Genomic DNA, 17429 nt, shown 5'->3' with positions numbered 1-17429 from the left:
AGAATGAGCCAGGTGAGAGTTCTTGGGTACAAAATTAGTAACATACTCTTGTTTAACTACAAAATATCAAAAATCCCCTGTGAGAAAGTTTTTGTTTATTTGCTCAGACGAATTTTGTGAAAAAGCTAAGCATTTACAATAAAATTATAAAATTTTAATAGCTCACTAACGCAGTATATAGAAACATTACCTCCTTGTAATTGCCAAACATTGGAAAAATACCACACTTCCTTAAGGAAAATGAACTGAATATCCTTAAAATGTGAACAAGCTCTCTTTTAATTTTATTCCAATAATACTTAGGTGCTTTTAACGCTTACCAAGGTGGGGCTAATTTTTTTTTCTGGTTGAGAAGAGCGAATAACTACCTCTCGTAAACTGTGTGATTGTGATGTATTTGCATTTCCTTCAAAAGGTATGATTCTATAAGTATTGAAAATGTTTACTGAAGTTTGAAAGTTATTGAAAAAAACTTGAATCACATTTTTTTAATAAGCTGTGTAGTTTGGCTACATGAGGTCAAGTGGTCTTCATGCACAAGTCGGCCAGTATTGTATGTTTGTTAAGTTGTTATCAAACTAGTCCATTAGGTCTTCTGCAGTAATTTTGTTTTTTACTTACATTCTTCAATTAAATTGAAGATAAAATCTGTAAATGCCACTTTTACCAAAGTACTTATCATTAGTTCATGGATTAGGAAGGGAACAACCCTGTATTCTTGGAATTCTTAACCACCTTTGACAATTATTTTTTGGATTGATATTGAGGAAAATCCTGTTGAGAAGCAAGTTAATTTTCTCTGACAAAGGGATTTTAGAGAGCCATATTGAATGATGGTTACTCCATGTTTCACACTATTTGAGAAGACCACCTTGATCCATTTCCATTCATTTTCCTTGATCCTTTGCAATTTCTCTACCTGACATTGTTTCAGATTTACTGATCTGAGCTGACTGATGAATCTTACAGGGCAGATAGTAAGTGGAGAATGTTCAAAATTGATTAGTATTTGGAAAATCAAAAGTATTAGAACACCATTCAAGAAAAAAGCCTAAGCTCTCCAGTGTGAAACACTACCTTCACTTAGCCGTTCTTCTCTGTTAGTAAACGTAACATTCTTTATTTTTAATGTAAATTTCTCAATCTATCAAGTTTATCTACATGAGCAGCAGAAGGTCTCAGCACAAAATAACTTTCTTTCACTGATGTCACATTACATTGTATATTATATCGTCAATCCATCTTAATTTGAACCAACTTAACTCAAAAGAATGTCTCTACAAGATATAATTTCGTGATTGTTCCTAGGCATAGTTTGCACATTTGTGCCTTAAAAAACCCTATTCTCTAAAGAAAGATGTTCATTGGCCACCATTATGAAATAGGCCTTTTGATAGGTCTATTTAGTTTACAACCAAATTCATCAATCAATGTTTGTTCCTAGTCTTGTTTACAGTAAAATAAATAAAACTGGAAATGTTTATATATCATTAAAAGACCGTTTCACTAACAGAGGAGTAGTGGTCACTACTTTTAATTAATGTAAAAGATGTTGTAAAGACAAATAGTATTATGTATCAGGACCTTAACATATTTATTCTGTATTATATAGATTGATCTGTTGTGTTGCTGTTTTACTAATATCAGTTATACGTCTTGTTACCATATCTCTGCATACATTTATCAATCAGTCTACCTTATTTTATCTATTTTTTTGTTTTCAGCTATAAATCTCACTACTATTCCAGTTATTCTTGTTATTATTGTACTGTAATGTTACTTAGACTATTGAGGTTGTTTGTGTTGATTTTTCCTACAATTAAGTTACGTATGATTATTATTACAAATATGTATTATTTTGGTATATATTGTTGCACTTTCTCTTTTCATTCTATATTTGTAAAAACATATTTAATTTCATGCATTAGTAATAAAACAAAAAGTAGTAAACACCTGCATTTTATGAAAATGCCATACACATCCCACTAGTCTATGATCATGTATTTGAAACTTTGTAGGAGTTACTCTAATACGTTCTATACACCTTATTCTAAAAGACAATCTTATTTTTCCTACAATCAACCAATTAATTTTAATTGAATTGATTTTTTATGTTGAATTATAATCTTAATACAAATTACAAACTGAACATGTATTTTTAAAATTCAGTAAAACATCATCATGGTTTCAAGAATATGTGATTATTTAAAATCACTCATAAAACTGATTCATTAAGCCATATTTATTAAGCATGGTAATTTTGGATCTCCATTATCTGACAAATTAACTGGACCAATCCCAACAAAGGGACAGGAATTGTACCTCATTTCATCTGAAGTTTCAGTGAAGTTGATCGTTTCCCAATTTCAGAAAACAAGAAGAAAGATTTAAGAGCAATGTAGAAATATATCTCATGAGAAAAAGGCTTTTTTAAAGAAATTTTCCAGTGAAAACATGTATTAAGGACTTCGGACTTAGATCGTTTACAAGAAACTCATGTTTGTATTTAGATTTTTCTAAGTTGATGTTATAATCTTTTTTCAATTAATTACATTTTTCATACCAAAGCTCTAATTACTATCAAAATTATTGATGGGTTCTTAACAATAACACAGAAATATTGTTATCAATAGAAATACTGGTATTTATGAGAATTGCAAAGAATTTGATTTTTTCCCACAATTTAACTTTTGACTCATACATAATTTTGAATGTCTGACCTTCAATTGATATGAGCGAGAGAACCTTGCCTGAAAGGTTGTGTGCTGGACCAATCAGAGGACATGGATATTTTGTAATCTAGAAGGGAATTTATCAACATTAACAAACTATTAGTTATTTTTTTATTTTAATTTTAGATTTAAGGTAAAAGAAAGTTATTTATCTAAAGTTTAAAAATATTTGACATGGGAATATGTTTAGAAAATCTGTGGTTTTGTAATCATTAGGCGATGTATAAAAAATTCAGAGAACAATTGAATTTTAATTTATGTGTAGGATCTTAATTCTGAGTTTTTATTTAAAGTTAACAACTAAATTGAATAGATAGACTTTTAATTTAATTTATGATTCAAGGCTCCTTTTAACTTCTAGGTATAAATAAATTAATAATTTACTGAATTAACTCTCAAACTAAAATGGTATTAATAGACTCTTCATCTATGCACACCCTGTTTTTTTTTTATATTTAATTCTGAACAAATTATTTATGCCACAAACTATCTTACCTTAAATCATTTAAATCTTGAGATGTTAACTTATAATTAATTTGTATCAACTATTTTAAATTGAACAAACTCGCAAAAAATTTTATATCATCTCAAAGTTATGAGGTTTAATTGTATAATATTGAAATTAATATTTTGATGTGTTGTTGTCATTTTTATACCTAAGTCATAAAATTCATTTCACAGAATGAAACATAGATAATTAAAATAGTTATTCACTAAAAGTTGGTGAGTTTGTCAAAACTTCACTGAAAATAGCTACACTGAACAGATTCAAATTGTTTTAAGGTACTCAATTTCGACCAATATTGAAACTAAGCTGACAATATTTATGTGAAGAATTAATATAATTTGTTGGTTTTAATCTACGAGTATATGTTGTTTATTGTTGATAAGACTCTATACAAATGATAATATGTTATTGTAATTTTTTAATAAACTTAAAACGATCTAATTTTACGTAATATAACAAAATACGCGTGGGTTAGTCTATATTAATATAGGATACAAAATCCAAACCATATAGACCATATAGAGAGTATATTTTGTGCCATATTAGATGGTGATAAAAGCCAAATGATGGTGAGCAGATTCAATTAACGCAAATACTGTATTGATACAAACTTGGAAGCCATAACATGACATTACACATCAACATCAACATTACACTAACAATATTGTACTACTGAACCGAGTCAAGACTTCAGCCCCGATGTTTGTTCGTGATGACATTGTTTTTCTGTTTTGACTTTTTCGTATTCTCATCCCAATCGTCACAATGCTGGAAAATTAAACAGATTAGTTACATTTAGCCAACAAACACACCCGAAGGTGCTGAAAATGGTATAGTTCTTGTTTTGTCGGCAATTAGAGAGCTTTAATTTTAACAACTTAGTACCCATTCATTCATTATATACAGAATCCAAATACTGCCACTACGGTACGATAGCCAGCTGGCAGATAGCTCTGTTTTATCCATATTTTTAACCAGATTAGTTTATTCTCTTTGACCATCTGATTTCTACAATTTTGGCATAAGTGATTCTTAATAACCAATAAACTAATTAATTCATCAGCTAAGTAAAGTTTTCAAAACTCACCATGATATATTTTGACCAGCCATGTATATTTTTAACTAAAATGTTCTCTACCACACCTCTACAATTTTTAATAACTAATTACTTATGGCATATTGAACACAACAAATTAAAAATTGTTTCTAGAAACATTTGTTTTGAATACTGTGTAAAATTAGACTTTGAATTTTAGTTTTGAAAAATATTAATTTAATGTTTCAGAGCGGAAAATTGAATGCATGTTTATCATAAAACTTTGTACAAAGGAACAATTTGTAAGGAAATTTTATAGTATTACTACTGCTACTTCTAAAAATACACAGTTTGATATTCAAGTCTTTAAATTATGCTGTGTAAATGTGCCACAACGCTTTAAGTGGAATTCGATATATAAGAAATAGCTATAATGTTAAGAAAATAGGTCAACCGTTAAGTAATGTGATGCAGTTTTCCTAAATGTTTTAGACAATACATTAAAAAGTGTAAAATATTATAAATATTATACCAAAAATTTAAATTGATGATTTAACTAGCAAATATAGGTTTTACGCTCCATACCACATTGAAACATTGCTTACAAAGTTAAATTCTTAAAATATTTCTGCCTCGCTGTGGAGAGCCATCTTCAGTCAACAGAATCTGTTGTTAACATCTGATGTTAAATTGAAACTTAAAATAATACATATCTGTCTGTACTGATGAGTTAAAAGGAAAGCTTTGATGTGATAACGATATGATCAATAAGACCAACAGTGATCAATATGGCTTATTTACCACAGAATACCTACTTTTTGATATACATATATATATATATATATATATTATATATATATATATATATACTACTTGTTTTCTTTTTTGGTAATTCATAAGGTTTCTCTTATTATTCTTGGATAATAATAAGTAATTTTTACCATTACATTTGTTTAGTCAAATTATAATATTACATGGTCGATTTTGAAACTGTATTCCGCTATGGGCAATTTCCCCAATGTTTCAAATTGTTTGTACCTGTTGCTTGAAAATCACATTTAACATAATATATAAACAACGCTTTTATTGAAGAAATATTTTTATGCTACGAAATAACTGTAGAAAAATACATCAATTCAAGCAATTATTAAAAACCAATTAAAAAATTAAATTACAATTTGATTAACAGTTAAAATTAATACATTTACTCACCTGTTGCCCTTTTTGTTCCATACATAAAGCAAAACCTTTGGAAAATGTACATTTAGTATTGTGGCTTTCTGAAAATGTATAAACATTTTATTAATTAAAAGAAATGTTTTTATAGACATGCTGTTGGAAGCAAACACAAAATAATAGTAAAACCAACTCTGTTAATAAAACTTATCACTAATGAAAAATCAATTTTGTTCATTTTGGGATTATTTAAACAAACAGGATTTTATAGAAGGTTATGTGAATTTCCTTTGGTGCACTGTTTAAAACTTAAATCATTGCAATAAATATTGTATAAGTTTAGTGATATTTTGTTTAAATCAAATTTACCCAAAATATTATATACAACAGTAGAGTAATTAAACCTCCATTTCTTCACTTTACCTGAGTCCAATATTTCAAAACACTCGGATATTGCATCTCGAATGAAGTCCTTCAATTCGGGATCTCTCATTTTCGTTGTCATCGCATTCACAACTGAAGTCTTTTCTAGTTGGTTTTTGCTATCCAACTGGAACATATATCAAGAAATAAGTGTCAAGCAACTAAGTACATAACCATATCAATTTATTTTTATGATGAATAATTTGGAATTGTAACTTTATAAAGCGTGTGTCCGCTAATGGGTGGTTATGAGCGTAGACAGCTTTGATGGATAAGCCAGCGAAGATAAGCCAGCTGTCTACTTTTTGTCTGTTCAGAAGTACATTTTATTGGCCTTTTCCAAGGTTTATATTAAAAATATGAAAGATACAGAGAATCCCATATTAACTGTATCAATCGTCAGTGGCATACCAAGGAAACTTCTCTGGGGGGTGTATGGAACATGGGGGGTCGTGGTATTGAATTCCCCCACTCAGTAAGAGGGGGAGTTGGGGGACCTTTTCCAGGAAATTTTTGAAATATTAGGTTCTACAATCGTTATTTTATAGTACTTCTTCTCAACTTGTCAAAGGGAGGACAAAGATCAGCCCGAAGTGTATAAAATTTATAGTAAACCACTCTTAATACTAATCGCCAAAATGCTTATACAAGGATAAATAAAATCTTCCGTAACAAATTCAGTTTCCATAGGGTGAATTTAACTTTACAAAAATTAATCACACATTAACTAAAAGAATATTGAGTCAAATAGATAAGTTTAAGGTATAAATCAAGATCAAAGCTAAATGTTGATGTCTACTCTCAGATCAAAGAATTAGATACCCGACTTTGAAGTTGACCACAAACTAATAGAGCTACAAGAACGGGAGTTACTTTAACTTTACGTTACATAAGCTCGTTTTTCTACAGGAGGCTCTTCAGCTAAGTTTACACTGGCGATTAAAGTTGGGACAGAAATTGTGCAACTGCTGTCACATAATGTAAACAGTGGTAAGCAATGTTAATCGCCAGACTGTCCAAATCCATTCACACATGACAGTGATATCTCGGAAATTGTTAGTATTGACATTTAAAAGTCCGACACCAGTCTCCAGTTCGCTGATCGACTGTTTGACACTGGTCGTGAAAATTCTTGCGCCCGTTTACACTGTCGGACACAAAAATTGTGCAATTTATTGCCAGCCAATGGCCAAGTACAGGATTTAAGCTATCTCCAAAGGCATCGAATTTTGAGTCTGAATTAAGAACACTTGGCTATCTTCTCTAGTAAAGAAATATCTAAAATAATAAATCTATACAATAATAAAATATGTACTGAAAATGTATTCAATTAATGAAACATTAAACGCGTTCTTACCATTTTCATTTCTCGAAATATACAATGGATGATGCACTGTAACAAAATCAAATTAAGATTCATTAGTATAAGTAGGATGGCATATAGAGGAAGAAAACTATATTTCTTTCTCTTTGTATAGCCGAAGATTTATTAATTTTCTTAGTAAAAACTAAATCTTAAATTTACAATTTAAGAAGATAATATTATGAGATAATTGTGTGAATTGCCATGTTCTAAGAATAATTAGCTATCCATTATTTAACAGCGAAATAATATATACATATAGGTTTTTATGTTCCTTAACAATAACATTAATTGTTTATGAGTAATTTGTGAGTTTTCAAAATGAACTAAAATGCGAAAGTTGAGTTTGAAAATCTAGGTGAAGAAGCATTTGCATTGTCTCAGGTGCACAATGCTCCAGATTACAGGAGACAAGTCATCGTGACTGTCAGATTTCAGAAGCTACACTAAGCGGAGGGTGAACTGGAACTAATCTCAACATTCACATTGACTAAAATCCTCCCACCATAGCTATGTTATACTCGTAGATAAGCAAAATCATATTAAAAACACTATATTCCATATGCAAAGAAAATTAATGTTATTTTCCATACAAAAATGCAGCCATTTACTCTATTATCATACAGAGAAATGTTTGCTTGTTTATTGTTAGTATTTAGGTCATTATATGTTGTATTTGACGAAAACTAGCCAATATTCTTTCTCCAATGATATACTAGCATAGTTACCGCAACTTCACAAGTAATTTCTTGCTGAACAGCTGAAACATTATAGGGATATCTTTTTTAAATGATATATTAAAGATTTCTGTGAAAAGTGATGGTCTCTGGAAGATATTCCAATCTCCTGGTCCATTTTCGAATGGACTTAATTAGTGGAAGTTTATAGAGGATGTATCTTGAAGCCCTGAAGTTAATTTAAAAAGTTGTTAAAAGTATCAAAAAATCTAATTTCTCTGCAACAATCCATAATATTTGACAGAATAACCCCAATGATTTTAGTAACATGTTAGGCCAGTATGGAGATATAATACAATGTAAGGCCATATTCTTGTTAGTGAAAGCATTTATGATGTGCAAAAGGATCCACTGCCCCCTAGATAGTTTTCTGGCATAAAAAACTACACTTTGTGTCTTGTGCATTGCTTTGCGATTCTATCTGCAATGGTCATTTCTCTCGTTTGTTTAATCAAGTATCCAAAATAAACTAAATTGTTTAATCGTCACTGCTGTCGTCTATAATAGTGAAAGATAGATAATACTAATGCCAAACTATTTTCAGCACACTATTGCAAATAAATACAAAATTTTTGGAATGAGTATTTTATAATTAGTAGTATTTAGGAATAAAAACAGGTCTTGTTCAAAGGTGTATCTTGAAGCCCTGAAGTCCCTGAAGCCCTGAAGGAGAAGATTTCTCTTCTCCTCCTGTTTTGGAGAGGCAATTTTTTAATTTATAAAACAATAAACTGTGCTGGTATTACTCGTATTACAAACCATCAAGGGCATATAAAATGTATTTATAAACAAACAGTGATTAATTTATTCTGATGGGATTTACATGTATGTTAAAAACTGTTCAAGACTATTTATATAACAACATATTTAGGAAACGTAAGCATTTAAAAATACTTTTTTATCTAGGTTCATAAATAGTGAATGAAAAAAATGTTTAAAAGACCGCCATTTTGAAGCGAAATTGCGTACCAAGCTGATGAACGAATGTAGCCTGGATATTTATAAGATCAATTTTGTACCAAGTTTAAAAATTGTTTTGGCGTTTGTTGGGTCAGTAAAGTTATCGTTTTCACAAGCCGCGTTATATAGCATATGTACATAAGCTTTTGAATGAGGATGGTTTTGGGTTCTTAGCGTCATGTTCTGAGAATTTATGCAGACATTTTCGTTAAGTGGACGAGGGCGATTTCAGTACGCTAGTTTTGAATACAAAATCTACCTAAGATATACAAATGCAGTTCTAGAACTACTGTAACAATACTTACAGGTTCTATATCCTGTATAGGTGAAGTGTTACTGTTCCTGCGTCTAGTAGTTTGGTTGTTCCTGGACCCGAACATACTCCTAGGAGGCTGTGACCGCCGACTGCGAGGATGATAGCCTCTGTGAGCGTTGCCTCGGTTGTAATCCAGCTCTCCAGAATTGTCATCATCATCTTCATCACTTTCGTTCTGATTCTTGTTTCCATCTCTGTCATTCTTCGTTGGAAATCTTGGAATTCCTGACCAACAAAAGAAAAAACCAAACTAAACTGTGTCTTTAAAACCTAGTGAAAACAATGCTCATTAACACTTTATATGTTTTTAAAAATTAAAGAAGGTGACTATCTGCTTTTTAAAATTATTAATGTTAAAGAAGAATAAAGTGAATAGTGAACTGGAAGATATATGTTTCATTTGTAGGAGTAGAGGAATTTACAGGAATAATATAGAACTAAAGAGGCAAATTAAGAATTGAAATGGATGGACAGGTGTTGGTGCTTTCTTCTGAGCCCATTAATTTGAGCAAATTCTTAAGTGTGGAATTAATATATGAAACCCCGATGCCAATGTAGGCCAGCAGATCTGATGGAAATTCTTATACATATACCGGGTACTATCATTGTGGTGTGTTCCCTTTAAAGATACATATAACGTTGCGAAATATATAGACATAGTGGATTGTATGAATATGATTTTCTTTGAAATAAATCGTGCTACAAACAATTCAAAACATTTTCTTTTGTTTCGAGTTGACTTAGTGGAACAGAACATAGCGCAGGTTTTGGGCTTTATCTAAATGTCACTTTTTCGGAAAAGTATCGGGTTTATATTATTCTTGCAAGGACTTAAAAAGGTATGAAACCATCGCACTGTAATCGTTATTTATGAGGATGTATTCAGCAAAGGTATAATTTATCTTGTTTGACAAAAAATGGGTTTCGAGGAACGGTCCTATCTTGTTTTATCTAATCTACTAATGCCTCGAGAATTCAGTTAGCCTACGCTGATGGCGAGAAAAGAAATACATAGTGCCCATCAAGCAAAAGACTAAAATTCTAAAGAGGTTAATCACAAATGCCTGAAAAAGAGAGAAATAAAACATTAGAAGATATACAAATCTTCAGAAAAGTGAGAGTGCTTTGGTGTAACAAAAGAGATCTAAAATTTCCATGGTCAGATGACAGGAGAAACCTTTCTCTTTACGCCAGTGTCCGGGTGATGGTCCACTGCGAAGTCTTTGGAAATGATCGTGGAACGAGGAAGAATAAAATTAGCGTAACGAACTTCAGTGATATCAGAGTACATTTTGAATAACTCTTTCTGGGAGTTCCATATAAAACCAGTCATTAAGAACAAGATTGACCAGTTTACTCACAATCGGATATCTCTCTTTATAACTATAACTGTTCACAATAATGGTAGTGAAAATATTACTTTCCGTTTGCTTTTGGGGATGCCGCAGCAATTAGGTGTTTGTGCAGATTGTTTTTTGATCAACGATACATGATGGTGTATCAAATTAGAATTAATCTAAAGGCAATGATTTTCTTTTGAAAGCGATGGAACATGTCGCTTTTCAAGTTTGATTTCAAGGTGACGCTTGTCTTACAAACATTGGAACGTGATGTGAAGAAGCAAGACAGAATAGGTTGCGGATATGTAGATTCAATTCAATCCACGGCTTGTCTCTGTGATGTTAGAATATGATCGCTGTTCATCCAAAGGTCCCGAGAGAAATCCCCGTTGGAAGTCAGGTGGAAGCTATCCTTAAACAGCTCATTAATAAACTTTAGATTAAAAATTACAATCACCGACTTCAGTAAAGGTATAAAAGACATTTGGCTATTCATATTGCATTTTCAGATTATGTTCTATTTTGGAAGTTCCATGTCTATTGTGGAACAATTAAACATACTGATTACTAATGCAAGAATTGCAATGTTCATACATCAGGATTCTGATGTAGTTTTATTTTGTAGTGAAGCTATTCTTGGGACAAACATGATGTAGTATGGATAGACAATCATTTTACAAGTTACTAAAAATTAACTGAATAATCAGTTTGGCTGGACAAGGATGAAAACAAAAAACATTAACTTGAATGCCAGTACCCCCATTTTCATTGAGTTTTGTTTTGAGATCTTTAATTTGATATGAAGTACAATTCACTTATTATCTCAACACGTATTGTATTAAAAATTATTGAACCATACACTGGAAAGTGAATAGATTTAATTTTCTACTCTACGGAAAGTAAATCGACTGAGTAAAATGTATCGAGATGTGTTTTACGCTGTTTTTATTTTCCACATTTTTAATAATCAGATGAGATGCAATTACATCAACATTGGTATATATCCTGTCTATTGAGATTATCAAGCTGCTCTGAAATTTTTTAATTACGAGTATTTTAGTATTTATCATCCCCCTGAAATAGTATCTTTGATGTTATGTTATTAAATTTATGTTTCTTCGTATTTTTTATTCTTATATATTAATATACTTAATAGTGTTGTATTGACTTTTGCAGTGTAATATATTTGATACTACACAGACAATTTGATTTACTTAGAGGACGGTGGACCTCGTTGCCTTGGCTAACAGTAGTCTATGTACAAGATCATTTTGATGTTTATTATAATTACTTTTGAAACATTTGTTGAAATAATCTAAATTAATCTTTGAGGTTTGACATGGCTAAAACAGGTTCTGTGTTACGTCAAGTATTTTTATGCGTAAGAATCTCAGGGGCGTTTTAAAAGTATTTAAGGCAACGGTCTACACTGTACATTACTAATAATAACACGAATGGTGTGTGGAATGAATGTGTGTGCTCTATGTAGTCTTGTCCACTTATCTTTTAGCTCAGTGACCAAGAGAATAAAGGATCTGCAGTTTAATGAGGAATCCGAACCACACAGGTATTGATTGGTCTGATTCTATTAGCATATGAATACGGCGGACTATGAATTCACGCTTCCTCATACCCGAATATCGTAAAATAGATTACTTTACTTGTGTCTCAAAGTGCCAGGAAACTGCTTCTAACCATCATGAGAAACAAAACTCGTTGCCTCGATTCCTTAAGTACCCGGGATATATTAACCTACATGCTAGTGCCGGTCTAGTTTCTGTAAGTAAAGTACCTTGTCCCCACTGCTGTTGCCTGTGTTGCCAAGTGCGGGGCGGGTGTTGCCTGCTGTCTCTCACTTCCTCGTCTCTCAAGTCTGCAGACATGCAGGACCTCACCACGTCCTGGAAACTCTCCTGGGTGTGTTCGTCATTGTCCACTCGACACTTGAGTCCGGCCGTCACCGTCACCTCGCCGACAAAAAACTTATCAACACTTCAAGCTTTCAGAATAAATCGTTTAATTTTGTTCTCTATAATTGTGATCTAACAGATTGCTTGTAGTTTTATTTACCTGTAAACCTTTCATACGAGTAAAACATTGAAAAACGTGTTATGAATAATTTTATTGATACAGTATGATAATGTATTTCAATATTGTATTGATGAAAGATTTAATGAAATTTAGTGATAAACCTCTGAATGGCTTATAATGTTTAATTAACAGATATTTTCTTCAAATGGTTAGTGCTTTTTTCTTGATTCAATTTACGCTGCAATTATAAACGAATGGGTGTCCCACATGTTCTACTAACTGGTTCTAACGTTTACGTTAATGATTAATTATTTTAAACTTAAAATATCAAATGCTATTAGAATAAGATGTAATGAGGTTTCTTTACAAAACAAGCAGAACTTTAAAAATCAAGGAAACTTTACAGACATTTTAATGAAAATAAGACCAAACACAAAAGAAAAATGTATTTATTAGTGCTAGCAAACTCGCATGATACGTGAAAGATCCGGGTCCGAGGTCCAGTGGAGCAAGTAATTTGTGATTCAATCTTTATGTATGTATGTATATGTATAGTTCATACAGATAAATTAATAATATGAGGATGGGTTTTCCCGAAATATAGGAACATAATATAATATAAAACTATAACAAGAAAGTCGGTATAATATTTAACAAAATGATTTATAATAACTTCAATATTAAATTCAACCATGAACTTCATTCTAAGTTATAGCTATCTTGGAAATTACAAATAAATGACATTTACATATTTATTAGTAGTTTATATAAAACATGTTATATTATAATATAATAATATATCACTGTATTTAATGTAACAAACTATGAATGCAATATTAATAAAGACATATTAATCAATGTAGTATTAATCAAGACAGCGTACTCAGTTGAAGATTGTGCAGCAGAATATTGCATTCACACACTCTTCGAGTACCATCGCTACCAGTGTAGGAAACTAAATTCAACAACTAATAATTAAGACGTGTGAGGAAATCAAACAAATACAGCTAATAAAATAAAAAGCCTAGTTTAAAGTGACTTCTTAAAAATGAATAGAAATCTATACCTGATATGTTTTTCATACTTATGAATGTTAAAATTTATGCGAATTGTGTTGTATGACTAATGAGCTTATTTAAAATACGTGTTTTCTGGAACGATACTGTATAATTAAAACTTACTGCAATCAAGATTGAACATATAAAAATATATGAGTATGAAGACTTCATAGGGGCAGTTACACTCATCGCAACGGCAATAGTCCCACCTCTGTAATCTCCAGAAACATCTGGTTTGTATTTATACACCATAGCTTTTGTAATTATCCTAGTTCGCTTCGAAGCCCAGTCTTGTTCGTAATGGATTACGGATACAACCCAATAACATAATTGGACAGGCAATGTCAGTCACTGTCACTGGCCGGAAATATTTAGTGTCATATATGACTGACAGTATAACACATGATTCTATAGCTAACATATGATTCCATGGGTTCTCTTCTTTGAAAACACGCACTATAATTATATAAATTTAAAATAAATCCTATTATGTCATTTATTCACATTCAATTACTATTCAGTTATGCCTTACCTATAAACATCAGAGCCATTGATAAGCGCGCTCACTTTGGGGCGGAGGTCAGGGCCTTGATGCTGGGGGCTCAGGGGGTATAGCGGTTGGCGGCTTTGGAATGTGGTACTTAGGGCAACTGAATACAAGTTGAATGAATGCGTGTATGTCTTATTATAGTATTGTAAATATTTATAAAGTTACATTAATTATAGATGTTTTTTTTTAATTTTAAAGCTAAGATTCTTTTAACGTATAAGGTAAATAAATAGATTTATTTTTAGTTATACATGTATATGTATGTTAGTTTAATTTTTTACGAGGTTAAGTGGTAGAGAGGACTTTATAGTCCTAACTTCGCCTCTAATAAAGACATTTTTCATTTCATTTCATTTCAATTCAATAAAGTGGCCAACAGCAACTGAAGGCCTACCTACAGTATAAATCTGTTACGAATTATGTACCTCGTGAATTTACACGATATCATGCAGTAAAATTACAATTAACTGGTAGTAAAATTGGTTTAAAATTAGATCGAACTTCTATAAATAAGGCTTATGATATCTTTGAAATAAATCCAATATATTATTTACTCCCTCTTTTATCTAAAACGTATTACATAGTTTTATAAAAATTATTTTGCTATTCAAAACCAGAATTGGTTACTCAATAAACCAAAATAAAAATCATTTGGTTCTCTAAAATTTAAAATTCCTACACACCCTTGAATAATACAAGTATAAAACATGGAAATAAAATATTTTTGACATCTGTTTACAGTAAATCGTTACGCTCGTTTCCAGTCGCATTAATACTAAAATTATTACTATATATTTTTATATTCTTATCTATATATTTTATCTTACCATTAATGATGCGAATTTTTAACATCACTTTCATTATACGTCTGTAATAATGAACTTAATGCATTACACGGCATTCAAAATTGAATGCCCTCGTATATTATATTAAATCGTAACTATCAAAAAGTTTTAACTTGCACTTAAAGTCTTTCACAATTAAAATTTAGCTCAGAAAACGTCTATTACATTCCTTTTATCTAATTTAATCTTCACAAATTAAAAAAAACAGTAGCAGTCGTGGGACTGCCGATAGAAGTGAAAACGGAACTATTAAGTTGAGAGTAATTAACAATACGTTATAGTAGCAGTACATTTGTAATTGTAAATGTGACGCGTTTTTTAATTTTCCAATTTTAAAATCCACGAAAAAATATTATCAAATAACTAGAAATCTACTTTACCACGCTAGTAAGATAAATCTTATACCGTAATAATACTCATTTCATGATGAAGAGGTTAAATATTAAAAAAATAATTAAAATGAATAATGCTAAATTTTAAATACAAATATTCGTACAAATATTAAAAATGTTTAAAAATATATTCGTTGTTTTCATTATTCATTTATAAGTGAGTAAACACCGAGTGAACAACAGTGAGTTGAACACCGTTGTAAATAATACAGTTATTGCTACGGATAAAGTATATAATTGCAATAACAATTAAACCCACAATATTTTTAAAACTAATAAATTAGTTAAATTAACTTGGTTCTTTCGTAAAGGTATTTTATTTCACAATAAACTAATTTATTGAGTTAATACGGTATCAGTGAGCCAATGCGCCAACTACAGTTCCGGCAGAAACGTTCACTCATCACTTCATACGCTACTACAGGCTAAACTAAACTTCCAATAAAAAAATGATAAATTACAAAAAAAATATTCATATATTTTCACACAACTTTCTCGCTGACAAATTTTGTCTGACCAAAAAATAAAAAAAATCCTCGCTTACTACTTTTTTCTTGTCATTGTAAACGCTATGTAAAATGTAAACAATAATCAAAATTATTTCGAAATTTTTTTTAATATTTAAAAATGTAACCAATAGATTGCCAATATTAAGAGCTTTAATTTGACGCATCTTACAGAATTGTACGACATTGGCTTCACTTTTAAATCGCGAGAGGAAGCCGTAAAGGTCACTGATTTTCGCAGTCTGTTTTCATACTCCGCCGGGACAGTTTTAACACAGCGAGACTGACTTTTTCATGCAGGTTAGTAAGTCCGCGGCCAAGTCTACGGTTAAAAAACACAGCGAGACTGACTTTTTCATGCAGGTTAGTATCACTAGCATGTCGGTGACGCGAACCGAGGATTTTACCCTCTACCAAAACGCTCAACGCGCCTAAAGAAGTTTTCACTTCAAAAAAAAAAAAAAACGCACTCCCCAAAGATATTCCAAATGGATCATGTTCTGCAACCCACAGCAAGACCTGTTCACTAGAACATGTTGATCAACTAAACTGATCCAGACATGAAATTAATAAGGAAGGGATATAGGAAGATTGAGGGAGGTGGGCAGGACACAACCAGGAGACAGAAGAAAGGTGTAAGTGACAAATAGTGTGTAAAAAATGCGCAGACATCCGTATCAGCTGTTCTGTAGGCTACCAAATCTGCCTCAGGCCCGCGCGCAGGACAAGTCTGCTGGTCTGCGGGAACTGTATATATATACCTTGTTACTCTGTGTGTCTGTCCATCTACCTGTACTAAACTCAGAATATCTGTTTCAATTGCTTCTAAATGGTGTCTAATACATTTTTACCTTGACCTTAATCTTAACACTTCCTGTTGTCCTCCTATTTTCAGTAAGGTGCCTAAAACGAAAATACAATGGTCCTTCATTTGTTTTTTAGGAACAATATTAGGAGTATTATGTTCCATGAACCTATAAGATTTGAGCGTACCTTTTTATTTGTAGACACCACATTCTTGTTTTATGGATTCAAATTTTAGGACAGCCGCCTTCCATCTATTTTCATAATACTTTGTATAAGCAATGTTTTCAACTTGCAGGGCTTCTCCGAAACCGTTAAGGAAGAATAGTAAAATCCTATGTAAAAGTATATTTTTAATTATTACCGTACTTTTAACTTTACATATTCAAATAAATTTAAAGATGGCGATTTCTTAATAACACATTTTCACTACGTTTTCCTACCAAACATGTCTAATGTAATGTAATGTTTACCAGATAAATGTTATTTCAATTTTTCAATCAAATCCACAAAAAGTAGTCCGTATAACCTCTATTTTCTTCAACCGTTCTTTTTTTATTGCATGTTTTTCCACGTCTAGTCAAAACTATGGAAATAAGACCTATAGTTATTACATTTATTTTCAAAAGATTCAATAGACCGTTCTAATAAA

General features: G+C 31.2%; 1 protein-coding gene across 1 annotated transcript; it reads right to left on the bottom strand.

Moving 5' to 3' along the window:
- Positions 1-3818: 3818 nt before the first annotated feature.
- On the bottom strand, positions 3819-13919 carry LOC124358696 (odorant-binding protein 59a). Its single transcript, XM_046810996.1, has 7 exons — positions 13804-13919; positions 12384-12558; positions 9241-9476; positions 7233-7268; positions 5876-6002; positions 5489-5556; positions 3819-4008 (listed from the first exon to the last, which is right to left on the bottom strand). The coding sequence occupies exons 1-7, from the start codon at positions 13867-13869 to the stop codon at positions 3931-3933; spliced, it is 786 nt and encodes a 261-aa protein (XP_046666952.1). The 5' UTR covers positions 13870-13919; the 3' UTR covers positions 3819-3930.
- Positions 13920-17429: the final 3510 nt, after the last annotated feature.

This window comes from Homalodisca vitripennis, chromosome 3, assembly GCF_021130785.1.
Source record: "Homalodisca vitripennis isolate AUS2020 chromosome 3, UT_GWSS_2.1, whole genome shotgun sequence".
NCBI lineage: Eukaryota > Metazoa > Arthropoda > Insecta > Hemiptera > Cicadellidae > Homalodisca > Homalodisca vitripennis.
The sequence above is the reverse complement of the archived record's forward strand: the minus strand, read 5'-3'. Positions and strand labels throughout refer to the sequence as shown.